At 46.7% G+C, this 19,829-nt stretch overlaps 2 protein-coding genes, 1 long non-coding RNA gene and 5 other non-coding genes across 8 annotated transcripts; 1 reads left to right on the top strand and 7 right to left on the bottom strand.

The window, feature by feature from the left end:
* Nucleotides 1-1,302: 1,302 nt before the first annotated feature.
* Nucleotides 1,303-6,839, bottom strand: rpl12 (ribosomal protein L12). The gene is made up of 7 exons (XM_066713189.1): nt 6,661-6,839; nt 4,207-4,280; nt 3,471-3,569; nt 3,290-3,371; nt 2,366-2,452; nt 1,718-1,830; nt 1,303-1,365 (listed from the first exon to the last, which is right to left on the bottom strand). The coding sequence occupies exons 1-7, from the start codon at nt 6,695-6,697 to the stop codon at nt 1,360-1,362; spliced, it is 498 nt and encodes a 165-aa protein (XP_066569286.1). The 5' UTR covers nt 6,698-6,839; the 3' UTR covers nt 1,303-1,359.
* Nucleotides 1,478-1,603, bottom strand: LOC136759508 (small nucleolar RNA SNORA65). The gene has a single exon (XR_010820032.1). It is a non-coding gene; the product is annotated as a small nucleolar RNA SNORA65 (small nucleolar RNA).
* On the bottom strand, nt 1,954-2,079 carry LOC136759507 (small nucleolar RNA SNORA65). The gene has a single exon (XR_010820031.1). It is a non-coding gene; the product is annotated as a small nucleolar RNA SNORA65 (small nucleolar RNA).
* On the bottom strand, nt 2,953-3,078 carry LOC136759511 (small nucleolar RNA SNORA65). The gene has a single exon (XR_010820035.1). It is a non-coding gene; the product is annotated as a small nucleolar RNA SNORA65 (small nucleolar RNA).
* On the bottom strand, nt 3,842-3,967 carry LOC136759509 (small nucleolar RNA SNORA65). The gene has a single exon (XR_010820033.1). It is a non-coding gene; the product is annotated as a small nucleolar RNA SNORA65 (small nucleolar RNA).
* Nucleotides 4,366-4,491, bottom strand: LOC136759510 (small nucleolar RNA SNORA65). Its single transcript, XR_010820034.1, has one exon. It is a non-coding gene; the product is annotated as a small nucleolar RNA SNORA65 (small nucleolar RNA).
* Nucleotides 6,840-6,967: 128 nt separating the features above from the next.
* Nucleotides 6,968-7,614, bottom strand: LOC136758643 (uncharacterized). The gene is made up of 2 exons (XR_010819981.1): nt 7,296-7,614; nt 6,968-7,201 (listed from the first exon to the last, which is right to left on the bottom strand). It is a non-coding gene; the product is annotated as an uncharacterized LOC136758643 (long non-coding RNA).
* On the top strand, nt 7,084-19,549 carry lrsam1 (leucine rich repeat and sterile alpha motif containing 1). Its single transcript, XM_066713186.1, has 25 exons — nt 7,084-7,223; nt 8,620-8,844; nt 9,302-9,358; nt 9,660-9,704; nt 10,012-10,089; nt 10,185-10,253; nt 10,445-10,529; nt 10,901-11,022; nt 11,152-11,242; nt 11,427-11,560; nt 11,733-11,762; nt 11,906-12,028; nt 12,164-12,303; nt 12,398-12,442; nt 12,642-12,712; nt 14,930-15,029; nt 15,167-15,254; nt 15,399-15,473; nt 16,339-16,419; nt 17,088-17,183; nt 17,421-17,519; nt 17,854-17,985; nt 18,249-18,321; nt 18,436-18,584; nt 18,702-19,549. Exons 2-25 carry the CDS (start codon nt 8,773-8,775, stop codon nt 18,822-18,824), a joined length of 2,178 nt encoding a protein of 725 aa, XP_066569283.1. The 5' UTR covers nt 7,084-7,223; nt 8,620-8,772; the 3' UTR covers nt 18,825-19,549.
* Nucleotides 19,550-19,829: the final 280 nt, after the last annotated feature.

The raw sequence follows: 19,829 nt of genomic DNA, 5'->3' as shown, positions 1-19,829 counted from the left end.
TTGTTTATTTATAGAGTATTGTTACTCAAGTGATGCCTTAGCAACAACAGAGCAGCTGCTAAATTACAATGGTGTACCAGGATACAGCAATGATTCAGGGATTTCTTAAAAAAAAAAAACAATGGTCCTCTTTCTGTAAGCAACTGAATAATTTGGATCTCAGTTATTCTCCTAAAAGGGATGGCAGAAATTAATACTTTCAGTCATCAATCAAGTTCAGCTGAAATACTGGAAAAGTTTAAATTATAAAAAGTAAAACTGCAGTCAAGTAAAGAATCCTGCTAAATAACTTAATAGAGGAACATCAAAAGAAACAAAACTGGACTCTCTTCCATAAGTTATCTGTATAAACAAAACTCTAGGTATCCCACCCCATTAGACCTTTGTGGGCAGCTCAAGGGCATTTATAACCAGCACAGCTTCTCAGCCCCTGAAGCAGCTAAACTGGGACTCATACTCTACTCAGTCTCATCAGTCATTTCCAGTAGGAGATATCAGCCTGGTATTTTAAGTTGCCACTAAATCAGGAACTACAGCAGATAAGCCAATGAGACCGGTGCTATGGCTTGAGTGCTACTTTCCCATAAAAATGTGTATTACTCTGGGCCTCTCTCTCCATGCACTCGGGCGAGATGCAGGCCCTGGAATTCTGCACAACTGACAATCTTGGTCTCCTAACCACTTCCCTCCTCACAAGCAGATTCTTAGAGCCATTACTTATTTTTTTAATCCGGGTGCAGTTGTATAGACTTGGGGCAGGGAGACTTTCCTTTGATGTACCTTTACTTAAATGTTTGTATACATTTTATAATAAAATACATTAAAACATTGATGAATTTTAATGTTGGTTTAATAAAAACTACACTATAAATCCTAGCCAGGTGAAGTAGCAGTAAACCATCTACAGAAGAGCAGGAGGGTGAGAACAAAACCAATGTGAGCAACACAATAAGGAATTGAAACAGTGAGGCTACAATTGTGAAACTGAAATACTCTATTTGTGCAAGATTTAGATTTCTCCACAGTTCTCTGGTTTAAGGTTGAGGGAAAGGGGAACATGTTTTTTCTAGTGTGCATCGGTTTGCAGTTAGTCACCATGCCATAATTGTACAACCAGCCAGATGTGTTATCAGAAACTACTCAAATACCCACTCTATACACTGCAACCTTCCAGAATCAGAACCCCTAGCTGCACTGAACAGTGACCTTACTTAACCAATCCCCTCTCCCTTTTCATTAGTTGACAAAGCCACCCAATGGCAAGAACATCGAGTCCAAGAAGAAAGCCAGGCTGTACTCAGGTTTAATTTTTCTTAGAAATTTATTTTAACTTTTGAGTGTACTCCTTCGGCTGGCATCTTAATCCTGCAAGAGAAGAAAATGTCTGGTTAAGAGTTACTTCTAGTGTGAGAAATACTATAGAAAAAGCAGATCACTAAGAATTAGCCTCTAGGAGTGGGAGGACATGCATCTCAATGTGTGTTCCAGGCCATTTGGCACAGAGCCGCCCACAGGTCAGGGCCACGCTGCTTCCTAGAGCTGGGTCTCTCTGAGCCCCCACTGGATTAAGCCAGTCACTGACACAGACAGGCATAGTGGCGGGGGGCTCTCCCACAGACCCCTGCAGCAGCTCTGTGCTCAGAGTCAGGCTTGCGACACTATGCTGGGCCAGGGCAGGGTGCAGAAAGAAGGGCAGGCAGAAGCACAGGTCACTCACCGAGGGGCACTCCACTTTGCCGCTGTTGATGTCATCGATGACATCGTGGGGGGGGCGGCCATCGATGGTGCAGCCAACAGACTGAGCAGTGCCCAGTATTTCCTTAATGGTTCCTGGAATTAGGGAGAGGGGGGGTAGGGAGAGAGAAGTCAGTCACATCATCCACCCAGCAATACTTTGCTCAACACTAAAATTCAGTTCCTTTCCAGAGGCGATTGTGTCCGTGCATCTCAAGAGTGTGTTCCAGGCCATTTGGCACAGAGCTGCCCACAGGTCAGGGCTGGCCTGCTTCCTAGAGCTGGGTCTCTCTGAGCCCCCACTGGATTAAACCAGTCACTGACACAGACAGGCATAGTGGCGGGGGGCTCCAGGGTCATTGTCCCCTCTTTCAGTCCCATTTCAGCCAGTTATATCAGAGGCCAAGTTAGCTTCTTAAACCAAGGCCTTGAATTATGTATGTGGCATCAACTTCAGTCAGCGGGACAATCTGCCACACTTCCACATGACAACCTACTACTCCAAGCTTTTCAGAAAGTAGGGGCAGTTGACAAAAACATCTCCCATTGGTCACTTTGCTTCACAGGCCCCCTCTCCTCATTGGCCAGCTGTGGCTCTAGACCTCCCCCCCACCACCATGACTGCACTTACCAGAGAGCTCCCTGGCGATGGAGCGCGGCCTCATCTGCCGGGCGATGGACACGATCTCATCGAAGGTCACACTGCCGCTGTGCTTGACTGGGGAGAGAGGAGAAGCAATCAGCCACCACACTACAGGGCTAAGGGAAGGAAAGTGGATTCCCCTGGACACTAATGTGTCTGTACTTGGCTAGAGGGAGGACTCGAGTAGTGCATAGCTAAAAATGCTAATTACTCAGTATGAAGTCAGGTTATATAGATTTTATATGAAAAAATGGCAGTAGGCCAGACATATTTCAAGATGGACAAAAGAAGCTATTGAATGGATCCCAAGAAATGAAGACCCAGAAGACTACCACAGAATATTGGAAGATTACAGAAAATGTTTGGGAGGCCTTCATCCTACTGTGGATCAATCTAGGCAGCTCCTGCCAAGATAGAGATTTTTTTTTATACATGTTCCAATGTATATCAATATTGATTTGGCAGAGCCCCTTAGCCAAAAGATTTGCCTTGGAGTGCTTCACAAGATCAACGTACACACTGGCCAAGCTTTACCACAACAGCGGTTTAATGCACATCTATCTGGGTGTGTGCATTTGTGTTCCAGGCCATTTGGCACAGAGCCGCCCACTGGTCAGGGCCACGCTGCTTCCTAGAGCTGGGTCTCTCTGAGCCCCCACTGGATTAAGCCAGTCACGGACACAGACAGGCATAGTGGCGGGGGGCTCCTCAGTCTCACAGTCAGAGTAAGAACAAAGACAAAATAAACTACAGCCACGAATGTAAGCCGTAAGGATCAGAAATGGCACCACGCACCAGCACAAGATACTGGGTGGGCTGAGCCGGGCCTGACAGGGAGGCCATGGTACTAGCAGGCTGACCAGCAGGACAGGACAGAACAGAACAGATGGGGCCCTGAATGGGGATACTCACTGTTCTTGACCTTCTTCCTGTCACGGGGGGGCTCCTTCAGTGCTTTGATGATGAGGGCAGAGGCAGAGGGCACCACCTCGATCTATACATGGGAGAGAGAGGGGCTTATAGAATGGGATTCAAGGCATTTTGCTGGACATGGAGAGGGAGGGGGGGGGGTGGGACACAAAGACTGCAGTACCTGTGCCTGTCTGTTCTGGATGGTCAGCTTCACTGTGATCCTCAGGCCCTTCCAGTCACCGGTTGCCTTGGCAATGTCATCACCCACTTTCTTGGGGGACTGTGGCAAGAGTGGGGGAGAGAGAGAAAGATGAGCACAAATCCTAGAGGAAAGACTACTAGGAATATGATTAAAGTGGGTTTTCTATATTGAGAGAAACCAAGCTGCTGATTTATCCCAGAGACCAAGTGCAAGAGAAGACTTAACAGCTCCACTAAATGCACTGTGGCATCCTTACTTGTGTGCAGGGGTGAAGTGCCAACAGGACTATAAGGGAATGTAACGGACCAGTTCTTACTGGTGCATGAGAGTGTGCATGCGTGCATCTCAATGTGTGTTCCAGGCCATTTGGCACAGAGCTGCCCACAGGTCAGGGCTAGCCTGCTTCCTAGAGCTGGGTCTTTCTGAGCCCCCACTGGATTAAGCCAGTCACTGACACAGACAGGCATAGTGGCGGGGGGCTCTCCCACTCAGGCTGGCGGCATCATGCCTGAAAGACAGCTGCTGTTTCTACAGTGCTCAATCTATACCACCAGGCCTGGGAGACGCTGTGAATCTGGCACAGAGGCCAAGAGAAAAGCACAAGACAGACTGGCAAAGAACTATGATATGAGAAGACAGGAGAACATAAGATTGGTACTGAAATGAACCTAGAATCCCAACTGGGCTCTAGACTGGTAGTTTAAGTGGTACTCACCAGACCCAGGGGTCCGATCTTGGGGGCCAGAGCAGAGGTGGCACCAACTTCTCCTCCTGTGCACCTCAGGAACACTGTGGGAAGGGACAACACTGAGCAACACACACCTCAACACAGAAAAAGCACGACAGCCACAACACCGCTGTAACCTCACAGTGATTGTGTTCCAGGCCATTTGGCACAGAGCCGCCCACTGGTCAGGGCCACGCTGCTTCCTAGAGCTGGGTCTCTCTGAGCCCCCACTGGATTAAGCCAGTCACGGACACGGACAGGCATAGTGGCGGGGGGCTCCAGGAACTCCCTCACTTTTCATACATCTGAACCCCCCCCCCCCCTTCCCCATTGAAATTAAAGGGCTCAGATTTGCATTTTACACAGGGATTGAAGCATGCAAGTCCTTGAAACTATACCATCAAATATCACAAATAATCACTTGCAAATGCAAAGGTTCTTAACAAAAAAATAAATAAGTTAAAGATTAAATAAATTGAATCAGCACTGACTGATATACAAGCCTTTTTTGGTCTTGTATATAGATAACTCAAACCAGTGACAGCAATACCATGACATTAAAAAAACCAGACTACCCCACTTTTTAACAGAGCATGACCAGAACAGTCTGCAGGGGTTCAGGCATCAGTTTGCTTTCTCACGCTTTTCCATCTAGGCAGGGATCTTAAATCAAAGTTATGGACCAGGCCGGAATAATGCTCAGAACACCTGGTCATGCAAAAATGCACAAGACTCAGGGCTAGTTTCACAGACGCAGATCAGCACTCATCTTAAACTACTTATTTTATGTTGAGTGGTCCAAGACTAGTGCTAACCAATCAAGGTATGTGAAACCAGACATTATTGATCAGGATTAAGCACATCCTCCTACAGAGGAAATTTAAGGGTTTTATTGTATTTGAGTTGCAAGTTGCTGGAGTGCCCAGAGTGAATTCAGCCAGAAGGCATTAAGTCATTACTGCTGGACACACAGCCCCACACTCTAAGGTAAAATAGCTAATCTGTGGTTACAGTTCTAATTTTATTCTCAATTTGGGAACAGATACAGTAAAGTTGCATCTAATCACTGAATCGGTCAACCTCCAAAACGATATTTTTGTAATTTGTGCAGGTCATTCAGTAGAATATGTACATTCTTGTATATTAAACTCACTGAATATTAATGTTACAGTAACAAAACCAAATCCCACCATTGAAGTACTTTGTTCTCAACATGAAGGGTGCTTGTACATCTTTAATACTGCAACTCAGCTGGTGAAGTTATAGTATACCAACTGGACTACACAGCTGAGTATAGTTATGCATGGTCTTTGAAATGGAAGCATTAAAATTTGGATTTATACATTTAATTCAAAGAACAGTTTGCTTGAAGTGTTCGATTTAATACAATAAGGCTGGAAGAAATCCAAGTGAACTGCACTTCATGGATTATTATTTTGCATAGTGTGCATCTTGCGCCAATACTTTTATTCTGTACATTTCAATTGTGCGCAGCAAAGCAACGTGTCAAGGGGTGCTGCAGATCCGTCTTCACAGCAGAAAAGCTGACAAAGGTGTGGACAACTGCACGACACCCCACCTGCTCCTGCCACCTTGTCTGGCGGTATAAATATCACATTCGACTTATTGTTTCCTATGAATATCATCCTAGATCCCATCATTTAAAACTAGGAAAGTGAAAACTTTGTATTACCCCCCCCACACTGTAAAGTGATGACTATTGATACATTCAATCTTGCAATAAACTACAATGGTTTTGCAGTTTCCGAAAAAGCATTAAAATTTCTCAACGTTGTATCCATCTTTAGTCCACTCTGCAGTTGCTCTACCAGAACAGTCCACGCCATGTCTACAGACCGTGACGTCAGCCGCAGACTCCCGTTTGCAGGCTTGTGATCGCAGCCTGTATATAGATCGGTTCTAGGCAAGTGTATAAAACAATATTGTATAAACGTGACCAAATAAAAACATACAATTTAATAATGTCACTTATGTAATGATGCCACAAAACCCCACGGTAGTGAAGTGTGGATTGCATGCTCAACCACGTGTTCACTCGACTGATATTCAGTGGAACCAGCAAATAAATGACAACAAAACCCTGTGAAATAAAACAGACCACATAATATCGCTGTATAGATCCAGCCGTTTTCCATCGCACAACCTCCCCTGCTTTACACCGACAGTTAAGGTTAAATAAAACGCCCGATACGCTAAACCGCTTGATGAAGTCTAGGCCCGAGTCAGGCATGGTCAACGCCGCCGGCTAATTATGAATAACAAAAACACCAGGAAATAAAGTTTAAGTGAATATTAGCCCTGAAGTAAAAAACACAAACCCCTCAGTTTGTTGTGAATCTACCAAAATGCCTGCGTTTCGTTCTTTATTCAAGGCAGACTCGCACGACGAGGACTCATAGTTACCATATATTTCTCACGTACCAACTTTAATTTCGTTGGGGTCAAATTTGGGAGGCATGGCTGCGTGTTGTAGAGGAGCTGCGGTTCAGTTCTGCTTGGTTCGGTGTTGGTGTCGGATGAACCCGGATTCGGGACGACCGATTACTGTTGCACCTTCACCGGAGTAAAAGAGACAGAAAGGACCAAGATGGGGGAGGCGCCGGCTTTTATAGCCAAGGGGAAGTCGCGCGAGACCACCGCGGCCATCGCGAGTGTGGCGCCAGCGTTTCGGCCCGCGCCCGGCGGCCATGTTGAGTGTGGCTTAGGAAGAAAAACACTATTGCAGTGCTTTTTGAGTGTCAACATTGTATACGGCTGTGTCACAACCAGTGGGGAAGACAGAAAGGAGTCCGAGAGACACTATAACATAACCACAGCTTCTTCAGATCAACGTGAAAGAAGTCCTGTTTTCTTTCATTGTGGGTTAAAAAAAAAACTAAACCTACCGTATCCGCCCGAAAACAATACCGGACTTCCATGGTGCAATCTGCTGGCTTCGTATCTAAGCCGGACAGGATCCTCTCTGCAACAACATTGAACAGGAGGTAAGATTGGTTAAAATACCTCACGACATCATCGATTGGCCGGATTCGGAACCAGCTGTTAACGGTACGAACCCGCCCGAGTCGAAACCGAAACGGTTTTCTAGGCTCCGGTTTGGAAGACGATATATTCCGTCCGGGAGTGGTAAACAGTACTGCAGTACAGGCTGGTCATGCTGTGATGCTGTCCTGCAGGAGTGGAGGGCTTGGTGCTGATCAATAATCAGAATATTTCAGTTAGAGGATATTGCAATTCTGGGTTGTCACACACTGATTGACTGCATTTAGCATGTTGCTTTGATTTAGGCAACACGTTGCATTTAGCCTGTTGTGTTCGAAAAGTCAACGTTGGTTTGTCAATACTGTTGTTATGTTATAGGCTACGCACCTGAGATGGGCGTGGGAGTTGTACTAATTGTACGAATCTGCACATCGTTTTAATGACGTTACACAGGCTACTCTAAATATACCTTATCTGGACTAGACCCGTGCAGTTATTCCTTGATTTTGTGTCGTCTTGGACAAATACGTCGTGATAACATGCATAGATTCATACATACGTGCTATGTTATTATAGTTTTAAAGTAACAATAATAGACTTTGTAGCGGCCACAGTTCTGCTGCTACAGTAAGGCAACGCCCCCATTAAAACGTAGTGACTTACTGTAACACCCCACAGTGATGTCATGTTCATTAAATAAATGGATGCACAACAATCTGTCCCTGACACCAAAACCAACTATATGAATACAATCTGCGCATTAATAACTATAATTAATGTATATGTGAGAACATGCAGAGTCTTGTTCCTTTGCAGTATGATAATGAAGCTGATGATGGCGATTCGTCAGTACAATAATATACATGAAGGCCTACTGTTTTCACGTAAGCAGGAGAATAAGCAAAAACTCTGCTCTGTGTAGAACAGTATAATACAGTACATTACAGTCTAGTAAATTACAGTACAATAAAATAGTGTTTTAAAGTACAGTGTATTATAGTATAGTATAATAAGTGGGAAGTTGATACGCTTCTAATGACTCTATATGTAAAGGATAATGTATTTCAACAACATTTCCAACAACTACCTGTGCAATAATATGGATAGGTTTACCTCATCCTCCTCACCCATTTGCCAACCTAAATGGACAAGCGGTGCTGAGCTGTAATAGGCTGCATCTTAGTGCGAACTTCATCTAGGCAAAAAAAACAAAACAATCTTGATCAGCCTGTAGTTGCATCAGCCCATAGACCACCAGGAGGACTGGCCTGGACCACTGGTGCCCATAAAGCAGGAGCAGTAATTAAATTTAAAGTGGGGGGGGACTGGACTGACAGAAGACTAAGGGACACCCTAAGCTCCCTGGCCATCTGACTCATATCTCTCTCTCTCTTTCAGGGTAACTGCATCTCAGCCCCTGCCCACCCTCTCTACCCCCTGCCCTCTCCCCCACCCTCCCACAGCCCCTCAGAGTGTCAAAAGACTGAGAGAGAGGAGAGCCCAGGGGAGGGGGGTGGGAGGCAGACAGCTGTGCATCACCGTGGAGACAGAATGCCGCTGTTCTTCAGGAAGAGGAAGCCCAGCGAGGAGTCTAAGAAGAGGCTGGAGTACCAGCTGTGTCTGGTGAGAGTGGCCGAGCTGAGCCCCGGCCCGACTGTGTTTTTGTTTTCCAAAGGACTAATTTAATATATGCATATAATTAAGTTTGGACATACGTGCTAGTGCACATGCGAAGACCCCTGTGGCGGCTGAAAGTTGATCCTGATCAAATGGCAGTGTAAAAGCGACACCACTGATCCTGAACAAATGGCAGCCTGGGTTGTGTTTTTGTGTGCGTGCATCTGTTTGTGATTTTTTTTGTTAGTTTATGAGTGTGTGTGTGTGGGTTTGTGTGTATTGCTGATCTGTACAAATATATATATATATATATATATACATTATATAATTATATGTTTTCATATATAATAAAACTATAAGAATAACAGACATAACAATAATAATATCAACTTCCAGAAGAGCGGCTGGTGTGCTGTTTATGACGACTGCTTTGACCTGTGTCTCTGCGTCTCTGTCTCCACAGTCAAAGGAAGCCGGGGCAGATGAAATCCTGGACATCTCTATTTGCGAGCTGACAGAGGTGAGGACCGGCGCTGTATCTTCCAAGCGTCTCAGTTCAGACTTCGCCCCTGTTCTCCTGCATGCAGCTGAGACAGCGTGGCTGAAGGGGAGGACTGAAATGACTTTGATGAAGCTTTGGAAAACTCCTGCAGTTAGAAAAACTGCCACATATTCTTTCACAGGACCAAAAAACTCTTGATGCATCGAGCTGTCATGATTCTTGTAACCTCCAGACAAACACACTAATGATAATTATTATTTTTATTATTTCACATAATTTTAATAAAATCTCTCTCTCTGTCTGTCTGTCCATCCTGCAGATCCCTGCCAGTGCTATCTCCATATGCAAAGTCCTGCAGAAGAAGGTAAATGAGGAAGACACGAGGGGGCTGGGTCCGCACTGTACTATAACTGGATAAATCTGACCTGGTTTCCTAAGCAGTGTATCAGTCAGTCAGTCCGTCTGTGTATTTGATTAATTTTGATTAAAAACTGCTGAGCGTTCATCACTGTTGCCATGGCATTGACAGGTAGGAACAGGGCAAAGGAGAATAATAAATACAGTCATCATACATGTGAAACTTTAACACATAGACATATCTGTCAGTCAGTCCATGCTGTGCTGAACAGAGCATGCTCAGTGTGACCTCGGTGCTTGTGTTTCTCATGCAGGTGTTTATCCTACACAGCAACCAGCTGAGGTCCCTGCTGCCCAAAGGGAGCGACATCTCTGCACTGTACACGCTGAAGGTACCGCAGGGATGGGGTTCAGGCTCCATGTCTGTCTCACTGTGTGGTGTCTGTGGCGTCTTCTCTCTCCATCAACATCTCTCTCTCTCTCTCAGGTGCTGGATCTGCATGAGAATAAGCTGACATGTCTTCCTGAGGAGATTGGGCAGCTGAAAGCTCTGCAGGTGAGGGTCTCTCTCTCTATCTCTTTGTCATTCTCGCTCCCCCAACCCAAAGCATTAACTATCATGACAAGGCTGCACCAGTTGTTTCCAAAGCATGTACATGCTAATATAGTGCTACTCAAACAGTGCAAATAGGAACTCTTTCCCTCCTCTCTATCCCTCTTTCTTCCTCTTCCTCCCTCCCTCTACAGGTGCTCAATGTAGAGAGGAACCGGCTCCAGAGACTCCCAGAATCCATTGGGGACCTATGCCAACTGCAGACACTCAATGTGAAAGGTGAGAGGTCAAGAGGTCATGTTGCATCCTTTTTCCAACAACCCTAATGTATTGGTTTAATTTGGAGATTCCGGGAGTATACACTTCACAGGGATCTTAGGGTTTGATTTTATGTTTTTTTTCTGCAATCTAGGGTTGTGCTGGAGTGTCACAGCTGCTGTGATGCGATTGTGTGTATGTGTGTGTGGGTTTTTTAAATTCTCTTAATCAATTTAACCAGTCAGTTTGTATGCGGTCCGTGGCACACAGTGAGTGTAACTGACAAGCAAGCTGTGACCGCACCACTTAAAACAAAAGTTCCTGATCTGAAATAAGAGTTTGAGTGCTGCTCTGACCTGTGACCTGTGTCCCTCCTGCCTTCACACACACAGCAAACGAGCTGGGGGAGCTTCCTACCTCCCTGGGCCGCCTGGACAGCCTGCGCACGTTGGACATCAGCGAGAATAAAGTGAGGTCACTGCCCACTGCTCTGGCACACGCCCGCACGCTGGAGGTGAGGTGGGGGTTGAGAGAGAGACAATATCTTTTAAAATGTTAATACAAATAATTGTGTTCTGAATGTGTGCTGCGTTGTGTGCTGTGAGTGTGTGCGATGTTGTAAATGTTGTGATCTGTGTGTCAGAGTCTGACCCTTGACGCCTCGGAGATGACCTTTCCACCCTCCAGCGTGTGTACAGCTGGCACGGAAGCCATCCAGCAGTTCCTGTGCGCAGGTGAGAGGGAGAGAGAGAGAGAAGGGGGGAGGGATTGTCTGTGTTTGTTTCAGTGTGTCTCTAAGCATCTCAAAGTTTGTCAGTACCCCGTCAGTCTCTGTCTTTTAGTGTGTCTCTAAACTTCTCTGCAGTGTCTCTCCATGTCTCAGTATGTCTCAGTCTGTGATGGGCGGCTATATTTCAGAGCTGGGCCTGGACTACTGCCCCCCCTCGCAGTACCTGCTGCCCGTGCTGGAGAGCGATGGTGGGGGGGGTGCGGCATGGGACTGCGTGGACGGGGATCTGTCCCCCAGCACACAGGATGACAACCTCTGGCAGGTAGGGGCTCTCTGTGGGTATCAGTGGGTTTGTGGCATCACAGACCTCACTAACTACTGTACAGAGCACAAGTGCTGGACAAGTAACAACAAGAACAGAACAATACTGACACCCCTCCTCCTCTCTCTCTCTCTCTTTCTCCCTCCCTTTCCCTCTCTCTCTCTCTCTGTAGACAAAGTTCCAGGACTATGAGAAGAGAAAGGTGAAATCTCCCTCTTTGTCTTGTTTGTATCTCCCCTGCCCTGTCTGTGATTGAGTCAGTCTGTCTGTCCGTCCTCTCTCTTTTATGTGTTTGCGTGTGTGTGTGTGTCCTTACTCCTCTCCCTCGCTCCCTCCCTCCCTCAGGAGCAGAAACAGATGCAGAAGCTGGAGTTTGAACGCAGACTGGAGGAGGAGCAGCGGGAGCACACCCAGCTCTTCCTGCTCAACACCTCGCGCCGTGACGACATGCTGGAGTCCGTCCGACAGGTAACCCTATCCACCTACACACACACCTATTTATCACACCTGGACAGGCAATCACACCCCTTCTGTCATAGCCCCCCACAGACACCTGCACAGGTAACCCCCCCCCAAAATGTTTTCTGCCTCCCTCTCTCTCAGCATCAGCAGCGTTTGGAGCAGGACCTGTCCCAGCAGCAGCGCACCCTGGAGGTGGACCGGCAGCGGCTCCTGGCTCAGCTGCGCCTGGCCGAGACGGGCATCAGTGGGCGTATCACCCACATACTCATGGAGAACAAGAGGTGAGGGAGCGAGGATCTCTGTGTCTCTGTCCCTCACCTCTGCCCCTGCCTCCGCTTCCCATCTCACTCTGAGTCGTTCTCCTGTGTGTTTCAGACAGAGGAAGAGTGCAGAGTTCCTGCAGTCCCTGGAGGAGGACAGGTGAGTGTCTTCACTGCGTCTCTTTATCTTTGTCTCTCGGCCCCCTCCCTGCCGGCACAGGACACTACTGTGATGCTACTACGCACTCACTCTCTGAAACACCGAAGCCAACTTGCAGTTTGATTGATTAATCAATCGATCCTGTACATTGAGCGATTGATTTGCTTTGCCTGACTACGGTTCTTCCCGCTGTGTTCAGGATGCGCATGGAGAGGCTGATGGCCATCACGCAGGAAGAGGCGGAGTCTCTGCGCAAGAAGGAAGTGGCAGGTGAGTGTGGGAGTTGTAGTTACCAGTCACTTGAAATAGCTGCTCTCTCTCTCTTTTTCTCTGTCTCTCTCGGTGTCTCTCACTCCTCCACTCTCTTTTCCCTCTGTCAATTCAGTTCAATTCAATTCAAGGTGTATTGTCAAAGCAATTGAACATACATATATGGAAAATAAATAATATAATTATAAATCATAATACCTTATAAGATGTATTAAAGTAAAATACTGTTTTATTAGGTAGAGTATTTTACATTTCAATAATAAAAACAATCAAAACAAATTTTAATACTTATGATTAAAAAAAATTCAAATCAATTCTTAAAATCACTTAAAATTTTTAAAATCTTAAGTGATTAACAAAACACATAAACTCAAATAAACGTGCAATAAATCAAATAAACCTGTGTTCAGGGCAATACTGCCAAATTAATCCATTAAACAAATAAACAATATGGTCAAATACATTGAAATTAACAAAATGCACCGGACAAACCAAAAAAATAAAAAGATAAAATAAAAAACAAACCAAAACAGTCCGATGCATTTAAAATTAAAAACAAACGGCCAATGTATTTGACAAAAGAAAAAAACAGAACAAAACCAACCAAGAAACCCAAACAAAACAAGTGCTTTTAAAAACAACGAAATCTTTAAAAACAGTTAAAATTCGATTTTTAAAATTCATTTTTTAAAACAATCTTCCCATAAAATAGTTAAAAGATCTTGGACTCGGGCTGTATTAAAGTACAGAAAACTAGCTGAGGGGGCTCTTTCTTAGGCTCAGCTCTTGGGCTCTCAGGGCCTTGTGTTGCAGTGACTCTGGGGGACTTGTCTGGAATTTCCAGAATTTCAGTGCTCTCTTCTGGATGGGGATGAGCAGTGGGTAGTGGCCCAGTTCAGTTTGTCCCATTTAGTGTAGTCCTGCTCACTGTGTGGAGCCCATATCTCACTGCCGTACAGCGCAATGGGCTGAACAACACTGCCAAAGATCTTGGTCCATATTCTAATGGGGATGTTTATTTTATATAGTTTTCTTTTGATGGCATAGAAAGCTCTTCGGGCTTTCTCTCTTTCACTGACAGGACAAAGCTCCCTGATGCACTGATCTTCAGTCCGAGGTAATCATAGCTCAGGGTGTGTTCTAGGCGTTGTTGTCTAGAGTAAAGCGGTATCTGCTCTCCTGACATCTGGGCTTTTTTTGGAAGATCATTATTTTGGTCTGGCAGTACTGCTCCAGCAGTGCCAGCTGCTGCCGGAGTCCCTGTTCTGTGGGCGACAGCAGCACCAGGTCATCTGCGTAGAATAGGAATTTGATCTCCTCATCGTATAGGGTGACGCCAGGAGCTGCAGACTGCTCCAATACTGTGGCCAACTTATCGAAATAGATGTTGAACTGTGTTGGACTCAGACTGCAGCCCTGTCTTGCCCTACTCGCCTACGCCCCACTCGCCTACGCCCCTGAGTGAAGAGTTCTGTCCTTTCGTAGTCATTCCTTATTCTGCACTTTTCTTTGTACATTGATTTTATTACATCATAAACGTTACCCCCCTACACCACTTTGAAGTAATCTATAATATAGTCCTTCATGCCAAATGGAATCAAAAGCTTTTTTGAAGTCAATGAAACAGGCAATTATTTTTCCTTTGCTTTATTGTTTTGCATGTTTGTCTAAGGGTGTGTAGGGTGTAAATATGATCAGTAGTGCTGTGTTTTGGGAGGAAGCCAATCTGACTCTTACTCAGGACACTGTGCTCAGTAAGGAATATCCAGGCATTAATGATACTGCAGAACACCTTCCCCAGGTTACTGCTCACACAGATGCCCTGGTAGTTGTTGGGGTCGAATTTGTCTCCACTCTTGTATATTGGGGATATCAGCCCCTGGTTCCAGATGTCAGGGAAGCAGCCTGAATGCAGAACTAGCTCTGGGCTGCTGTGTTTGAGCATCTCTGGGCTGATGCTATCAGGTCCACAAGCCTTCTTGGGTTTGAGTTTCTAGAGTTTGCCAATTAGCTTACAGTGATTTGATTATGATCAGAGAGGGGGGTTTGTGGCCTGAGAGTGAAAGCATTTATAAGACTGGGGTCCATGTCAGTGAGGGTGTAGTCGACTACACAAGTCCCAAGAGCTGAACAGTGAACCTCCCTAAAGAGTCCCCTGCACTAACTCTGTCTGTGTGTGATATCTATCTTTCTGCTTGTCTCCGTCTCACTCTCCAGCTGCCATGCAGAAGATGCTGTCGGAGAGCTGCTCCCTCAGGCTGATCCAGGAGGCCTGTGAGACTCGCAGACAGACACTGGTGTCAGAGACCTGCAACAGGTCAGCAGAGGGAGGGTGTGGGGAGGTAGGGAGGAGAGGGGCAGGGAGACAGACTCAGTGGTATTATTACCCTCAGTGTGGTGCTGGGGGTGGTCAGTGTTGTCTGCGATGACATGGATCTCTCTCTCTCTGTCCAGTCTGGAATCTCTTGACAAGAAGTTTGAACAGGTGCTCTCACTGCAGCAGCTGGACAAGAGCAAAGCCATCAACCAAATCCTACAGGAGGTACAAAACTGACACACTGATGCACAGATACAGAAATACGGAAACAGACTTCACACCCACACCCACACACACAGTCTGTTTTGACAGTGGGGTTGCTGTAGTGTGCATTGACTGAGGCAGTGTGCTCTCTGTCTCCCCCTGCAGGAGGAGATGCAGAAGGCAGCGTTCGAGGCGCTGCAGCTGCAGAGGGACGGAATGCACAGATTCATCCGCAACCAGGTGGGTGGAGCCTCTCGCTGCCCTCCAATGGCATGCAGGGGGTGTGGTCACAGGTTGAGTAGTCCTAGGCTAGGGCTAATCAAGTCTGTAAAACCAAGTCAACAGTCCTGATTTGCTGATTTTGGATATTCTTTTTTCTTTTTTCTACTGTGATATTTTTGTGAAAAATCTTAATTTCACTCAGATAGTGGTAATTACTATACCAAGCACCTTAACCATGTTTAGAGTCTTTATTCTGACCCGTGACGCTGCATTAGAGTGTGGAAAGGAGAGATGTGATCAGCACAGGGACCATACTCATCCTCCACCTGCCACCAGGGGGCAGCACCCCAGCAGCCTCTCACTCCCTGCCATTGCTCACCAACCAGTCCTGAGTTCAGTTTGTTTTCATTTTTTTTTTGTCATTTTAATGCTGCTTTTTTGTGAACAGATGCCTTTCTACATACCATCAGCTCCCCAGCCAATCCCTACAGCCTACTGTCTACCTACCCCCCACCCTTCTCTCTTACAGCCAAAGAGCTTCCTCCATGGCCAGAGAAAGCCCCTTCCCTCTCTCTATGGATTAGCCAGTGCGATTCTGTTTTTCTGTCTTTCCCCTGCTGGGCAAAGTGCAGAATAACACCCTCCAGTAGTGTGTGCAAGGGAATTCTCAGTGAATTGCAGGATACACAACACAGTTATAAAACTACATTTACTACTATACAACAGCAACAACATTTACAGCAGACCTCGTAAGGTCTTGTTGGCCAAAGGATTCTTTTACCGCAGACAGAGGCTGGCTGCTGCGAGCTGCCCCAATAGCTGTAGAGGAAGCTGCTGTGATGGCGCCCCCTGGTGTTCACTGGCTGTGTTTTCATGTCTCTAGATTAGGTTAATAGAAGCTGAATTAATGCAGTTGACTAAGCTGGAGGTAAAGAGGAGAGATCTGGACACTGAGAATATGCAGGTAGGTGCTTACCGACCAGTCGCAGTACACGCACACGCACATGCACTTATGTTGTTTAAGGAGTGTGCAGACAGCTCCCACATGGTCAGTTTGACTCCAATAGATTTTTCTTGTTTAATATCCTTTTTTTGTGTGAAGATCTCCACCCCCTACCTCCCCCTGCCCTGTATCACCCCTTCCTCCCTGCTATCTATCTCTCTGTTTTCCTTGCTTTTTTGCAGTTTTTGTTTTTCTCTTTGGTGTCACTCTTAGGGTTGCCTTCTCTCTCACTCTGTCTCTTCTCTCGGTCTATGCTTCTTGCTCCTCCATCCAAACACACCACATGCCACCATACCATCTCTCTGAACCATCGCAGAGAAGCAACGCAACAGTGGCGGCAATCGACAGTCACCACAGCCTGGTTGTCACTGAACTCTAGAACGCAGCGCTGCTACATATATATATATATATATATAATATATACAGAATCCTATTATTGAGTGTCGCTGTGCCTTTGTCTGTCTCTTTTTTTCTCACTTTCTCTTTTCTGTCTGTCCCTCTATCTGTATCTGTCCCTGTCTGTGTCTCTCTTTCTTTCTCTCTGGCTGTCTGTGTGTCTCACTATCTCTGTGTGTCTGTCTGTCTGTCTGCCTGCATTTGTGTGTGTGTGTGTGTGTGTGTGTGTGTAGGAGGTGCTGAGTGAGCAGCGCTCTGCTCTCAGTGATCTGCTGCAGCAGCTCCTCAAACAGAAGGACCAGAGAGAGATCGAGCTGCGACACATCCTGGTGAGTCCGAGGGGGCGGGGCTGAGTCACATGGGTGGGTCTAGACCACAAACACATAAAATAGGGAGGGGTTTTGGTGACCAAGTGTGTTGGGAGTGGGAGGGGTTGCTCTCATGGGCAGTAAGGTGTTGTTCAATATGGGTGTGGTTATCTGGTGGTGGGAGTGGCTAGTGTGCCTACATTAGTCTGCCCAGTGGATTGTTCATTTTTAACACCTCTCCCTCCCTCTCTGTCTCAGTCGGAGATGGAGCTGAAGAGTGAGGCAACTCAGGAGAACTACTGGCTGATCCAGTACCAGAGATTGCTGGACTCCAAGCCCCTGTCACTGCGTGTGCAGGTAACACCCCCCCCCTCTCTGTCTGTCTTTACATACGTGTCTCTCTCTGGTCTCTCTACCCTCCCTGTCCCTCTCACAGCCCATTATTTGTGTTCTTTCAATCTTTCCCTGTCTCTTTATCAATATTCTCTGTCAGTCTCTCTCTCTCTCTCTCTCGCTGTGTGTTGACAAAAGACTGGGCATGCCTCACCAATTACCCTGTGTATGGGCTGAGCTCTTCACTCCCACTTGCTCACTTTCTCTCTCTTCCTCCTCTTCTCTTCTTCTCCCATTGCCACCCCCTCCCCCTCCCCCTCCCCCTCCCCTCCCCTCCCCTCCCCTCCCCCCCCCGCAGGAGGCAGGTGTGGACAGGGCTCTGGTAGACCTGCTGTGTCGTCTCTCAGCTCAGCACTGTCTCCCCCTGCTTGCACACCATCGCATCACGGCTGAGACTCTGAGAAACATGTCCCCCGCTGACCTGCAGAAGGTTTGCACCGGCATCACACAAGCCACGCGCGCTCCAAACATACACACACCACATTATATACTTGCTCAATCACTCACATGCCACACAGACACACTCCTCTCTCCAATGTTCACTGCATTGTTAGCCATAGTGGTGTGAGTGTACAGGAGTGTGTTACTGTGCTGCAGTGACCTCTCTCTCTGTGGCCACTGTATTCTTACTTTGTGTAGACCTGCTGACCGGTCATAACATCACTGCCTTTCCTCCTCTCTCTCCCTCTCCAGATTGGGATCAGTGAGGTGGGAGTACAGAAAGCTCTGCTGAAATGGGCTCAGGAGCAAGAAGCCACCACTGCAGGTACAGACTGACTGACAGACTGACTGAGAGAACACAAGTTGGATAATATTTCTTCTATTTCTCACTCTCTTCTTCCTTCCATCCTACCCTTTGCCTCCCTTCCCCGACCCCCAGGGCCATCCAAGGCATCCCCGCAGGAAGAGGTAGTGTGTCTGCCCCAACCTGTTGTTCCCAGTGCGCCCAGTGTACCCAGTGTACCCAGTGCGCCTAGTGCAGATGAGGCTGCAGGGAGCTCAGAGTGTGTGGTGTGCATGGAGCTGGAGGTAAGGGGGGGGTACAGTGGCTGGGAGACAGGAATAATAATAGTGAAACTTCACTCACCGTGTTTTAGTGGTGAGTCAGTGTGGACTGTGCTGACCCCTCCCCTCCCTCTTTCTCAGTCTCAGGTGATCTTCCTGCCTTGCGGTCACGTGTGCTGCTGCCAGGGCTGCAGCTCCGCCCTGCTGTCCTGCCCGCTGTGCCGCGGAGACATCGCCCAGCGTGTCCGCATCTACCGCCTCTAGGGGGAAGGGCATCCACTCCCACACCTACGTCCCGGCACTGCCCCCAGCCTACTACAGAGGGTGTCTACCCACAGACCACCGACCCCACCCACTCCTTCCTTCCTCCCTCCCTCCCTCTGTTGTACACACTCTGCACTTTTCCTCATCTGGAGAAAGACTCCAAAGAAGGACATGTCTCTCTGATTGTATGTGTGTGTGTGGCCAGTGTCTCCTTGTGTCCCTGGCCTGTCCTTATGTCTCTCCCTTTCCTTTAAAATTAAGGCTGCTCCACCCCCCCTCCCGTTTTAACTCCCCGTGTTGGCCCCAACCCCCTGGCAGCAGTCTCTTCAGAAGTGCTCTTATCTGTAACTGTTGCGACTCCTCGCATGCTGTGACCCCCTCTGATCTTGTACTGTATAGAGATGACCCTATATATTCTACTGTCAGCCAGTGGTCAACATCAGATACCTGTGGACGTGGACTTTTAATCTTTAATCCTCACTTCAACTGCTCTATTTAAGACCCCTCACTCTCCCCTTCACATTACTCACACACATACACACTGCTCCAACAGCCAACGTGGACAGACTGCACTTTTTGTGGTGTTTTTATTTTTGGATGTTTGCTTTATGTTTATGTTTGTTGTATCCATTTATATTATGGTCCTTTCATTGTATATGGCTGAAACACAGTGAAAATAAATAATGAATGACATGAATAAAATAAAGTCTGAAGTGAAAAATGCATTTAAATCAATTACAATTAAAAAACAGGCTTCATTAAGCATTGATTAACCGATTAAGAGTTGGATTGACTGGTGAGGGTGTGTGTTCGTCTCCCCATTTGGAGATCACTTACACTGGAAACAAGAAAGAAACCAGCTGAGCTCTGAATTACTTATCTGAAACCTTAACTGAACTTTTTTTTATTTTTAAGGGTTTAGTTAGAAAAAAGGCTGAGAATTCAAGTGGCTTTGTGTTGAACCTGAAATCTTCAAACCATTTAAAATAATGTCAAAAGTTCTGA

Source organism: Amia ocellicauda, chromosome 9, assembly GCF_036373705.1.
Source record: "Amia ocellicauda isolate fAmiCal2 chromosome 9, fAmiCal2.hap1, whole genome shotgun sequence".
Classification (NCBI taxonomy): Eukaryota; Metazoa; Chordata; class Actinopteri; order Amiiformes; family Amiidae; genus Amia; species Amia ocellicauda.
This window is presented reverse-complemented; position numbering and strand designations above follow the sequence as displayed.

Excerpts from the sequence above, each read along its gene's own strand:
- lrsam1 (XM_066713186.1), top strand. The coding sequence starts at position 8,773 with ATGCCGCTGTTCTTCAGGAAGAGGAAGCCCAGCGAGGAGTCTAAGAAG. Across the intron at positions 11,023-11,151 it reads CACACGCCCGCACGCTGGAG|AGTCTGACCCTTGACGCCTC; the intron begins GTGAGGTGGGGG and ends TCTGTGTGTCAG. Across the intron at positions 15,030-15,166 it reads GTGTCAGAGACCTGCAACAG|TCTGGAATCTCTTGACAAGA; the intron begins GTCAGCAGAGGG and ends CTCTCTGTCCAG.
- rpl12 (XM_066713189.1), bottom strand. The coding sequence starts at position 6,697 with ATGCCTCCCAAATTTGACCCCAACGAAATTAAAGTTG. Across the intron at positions 4,281-6,660 it reads CCCCAACGAAATTAAAGTTG|TGTTCCTGAGGTGCACAGGA; the intron begins GTACGTGAGAAA and ends CCCTTCCCACAG. Across the intron at positions 1,831-2,365 it reads CATCGCCAGGGAGCTCTCTG|GAACCATTAAGGAAATACTG; the intron begins GTAAGTGCAGTC and ends CCCTAATTCCAG.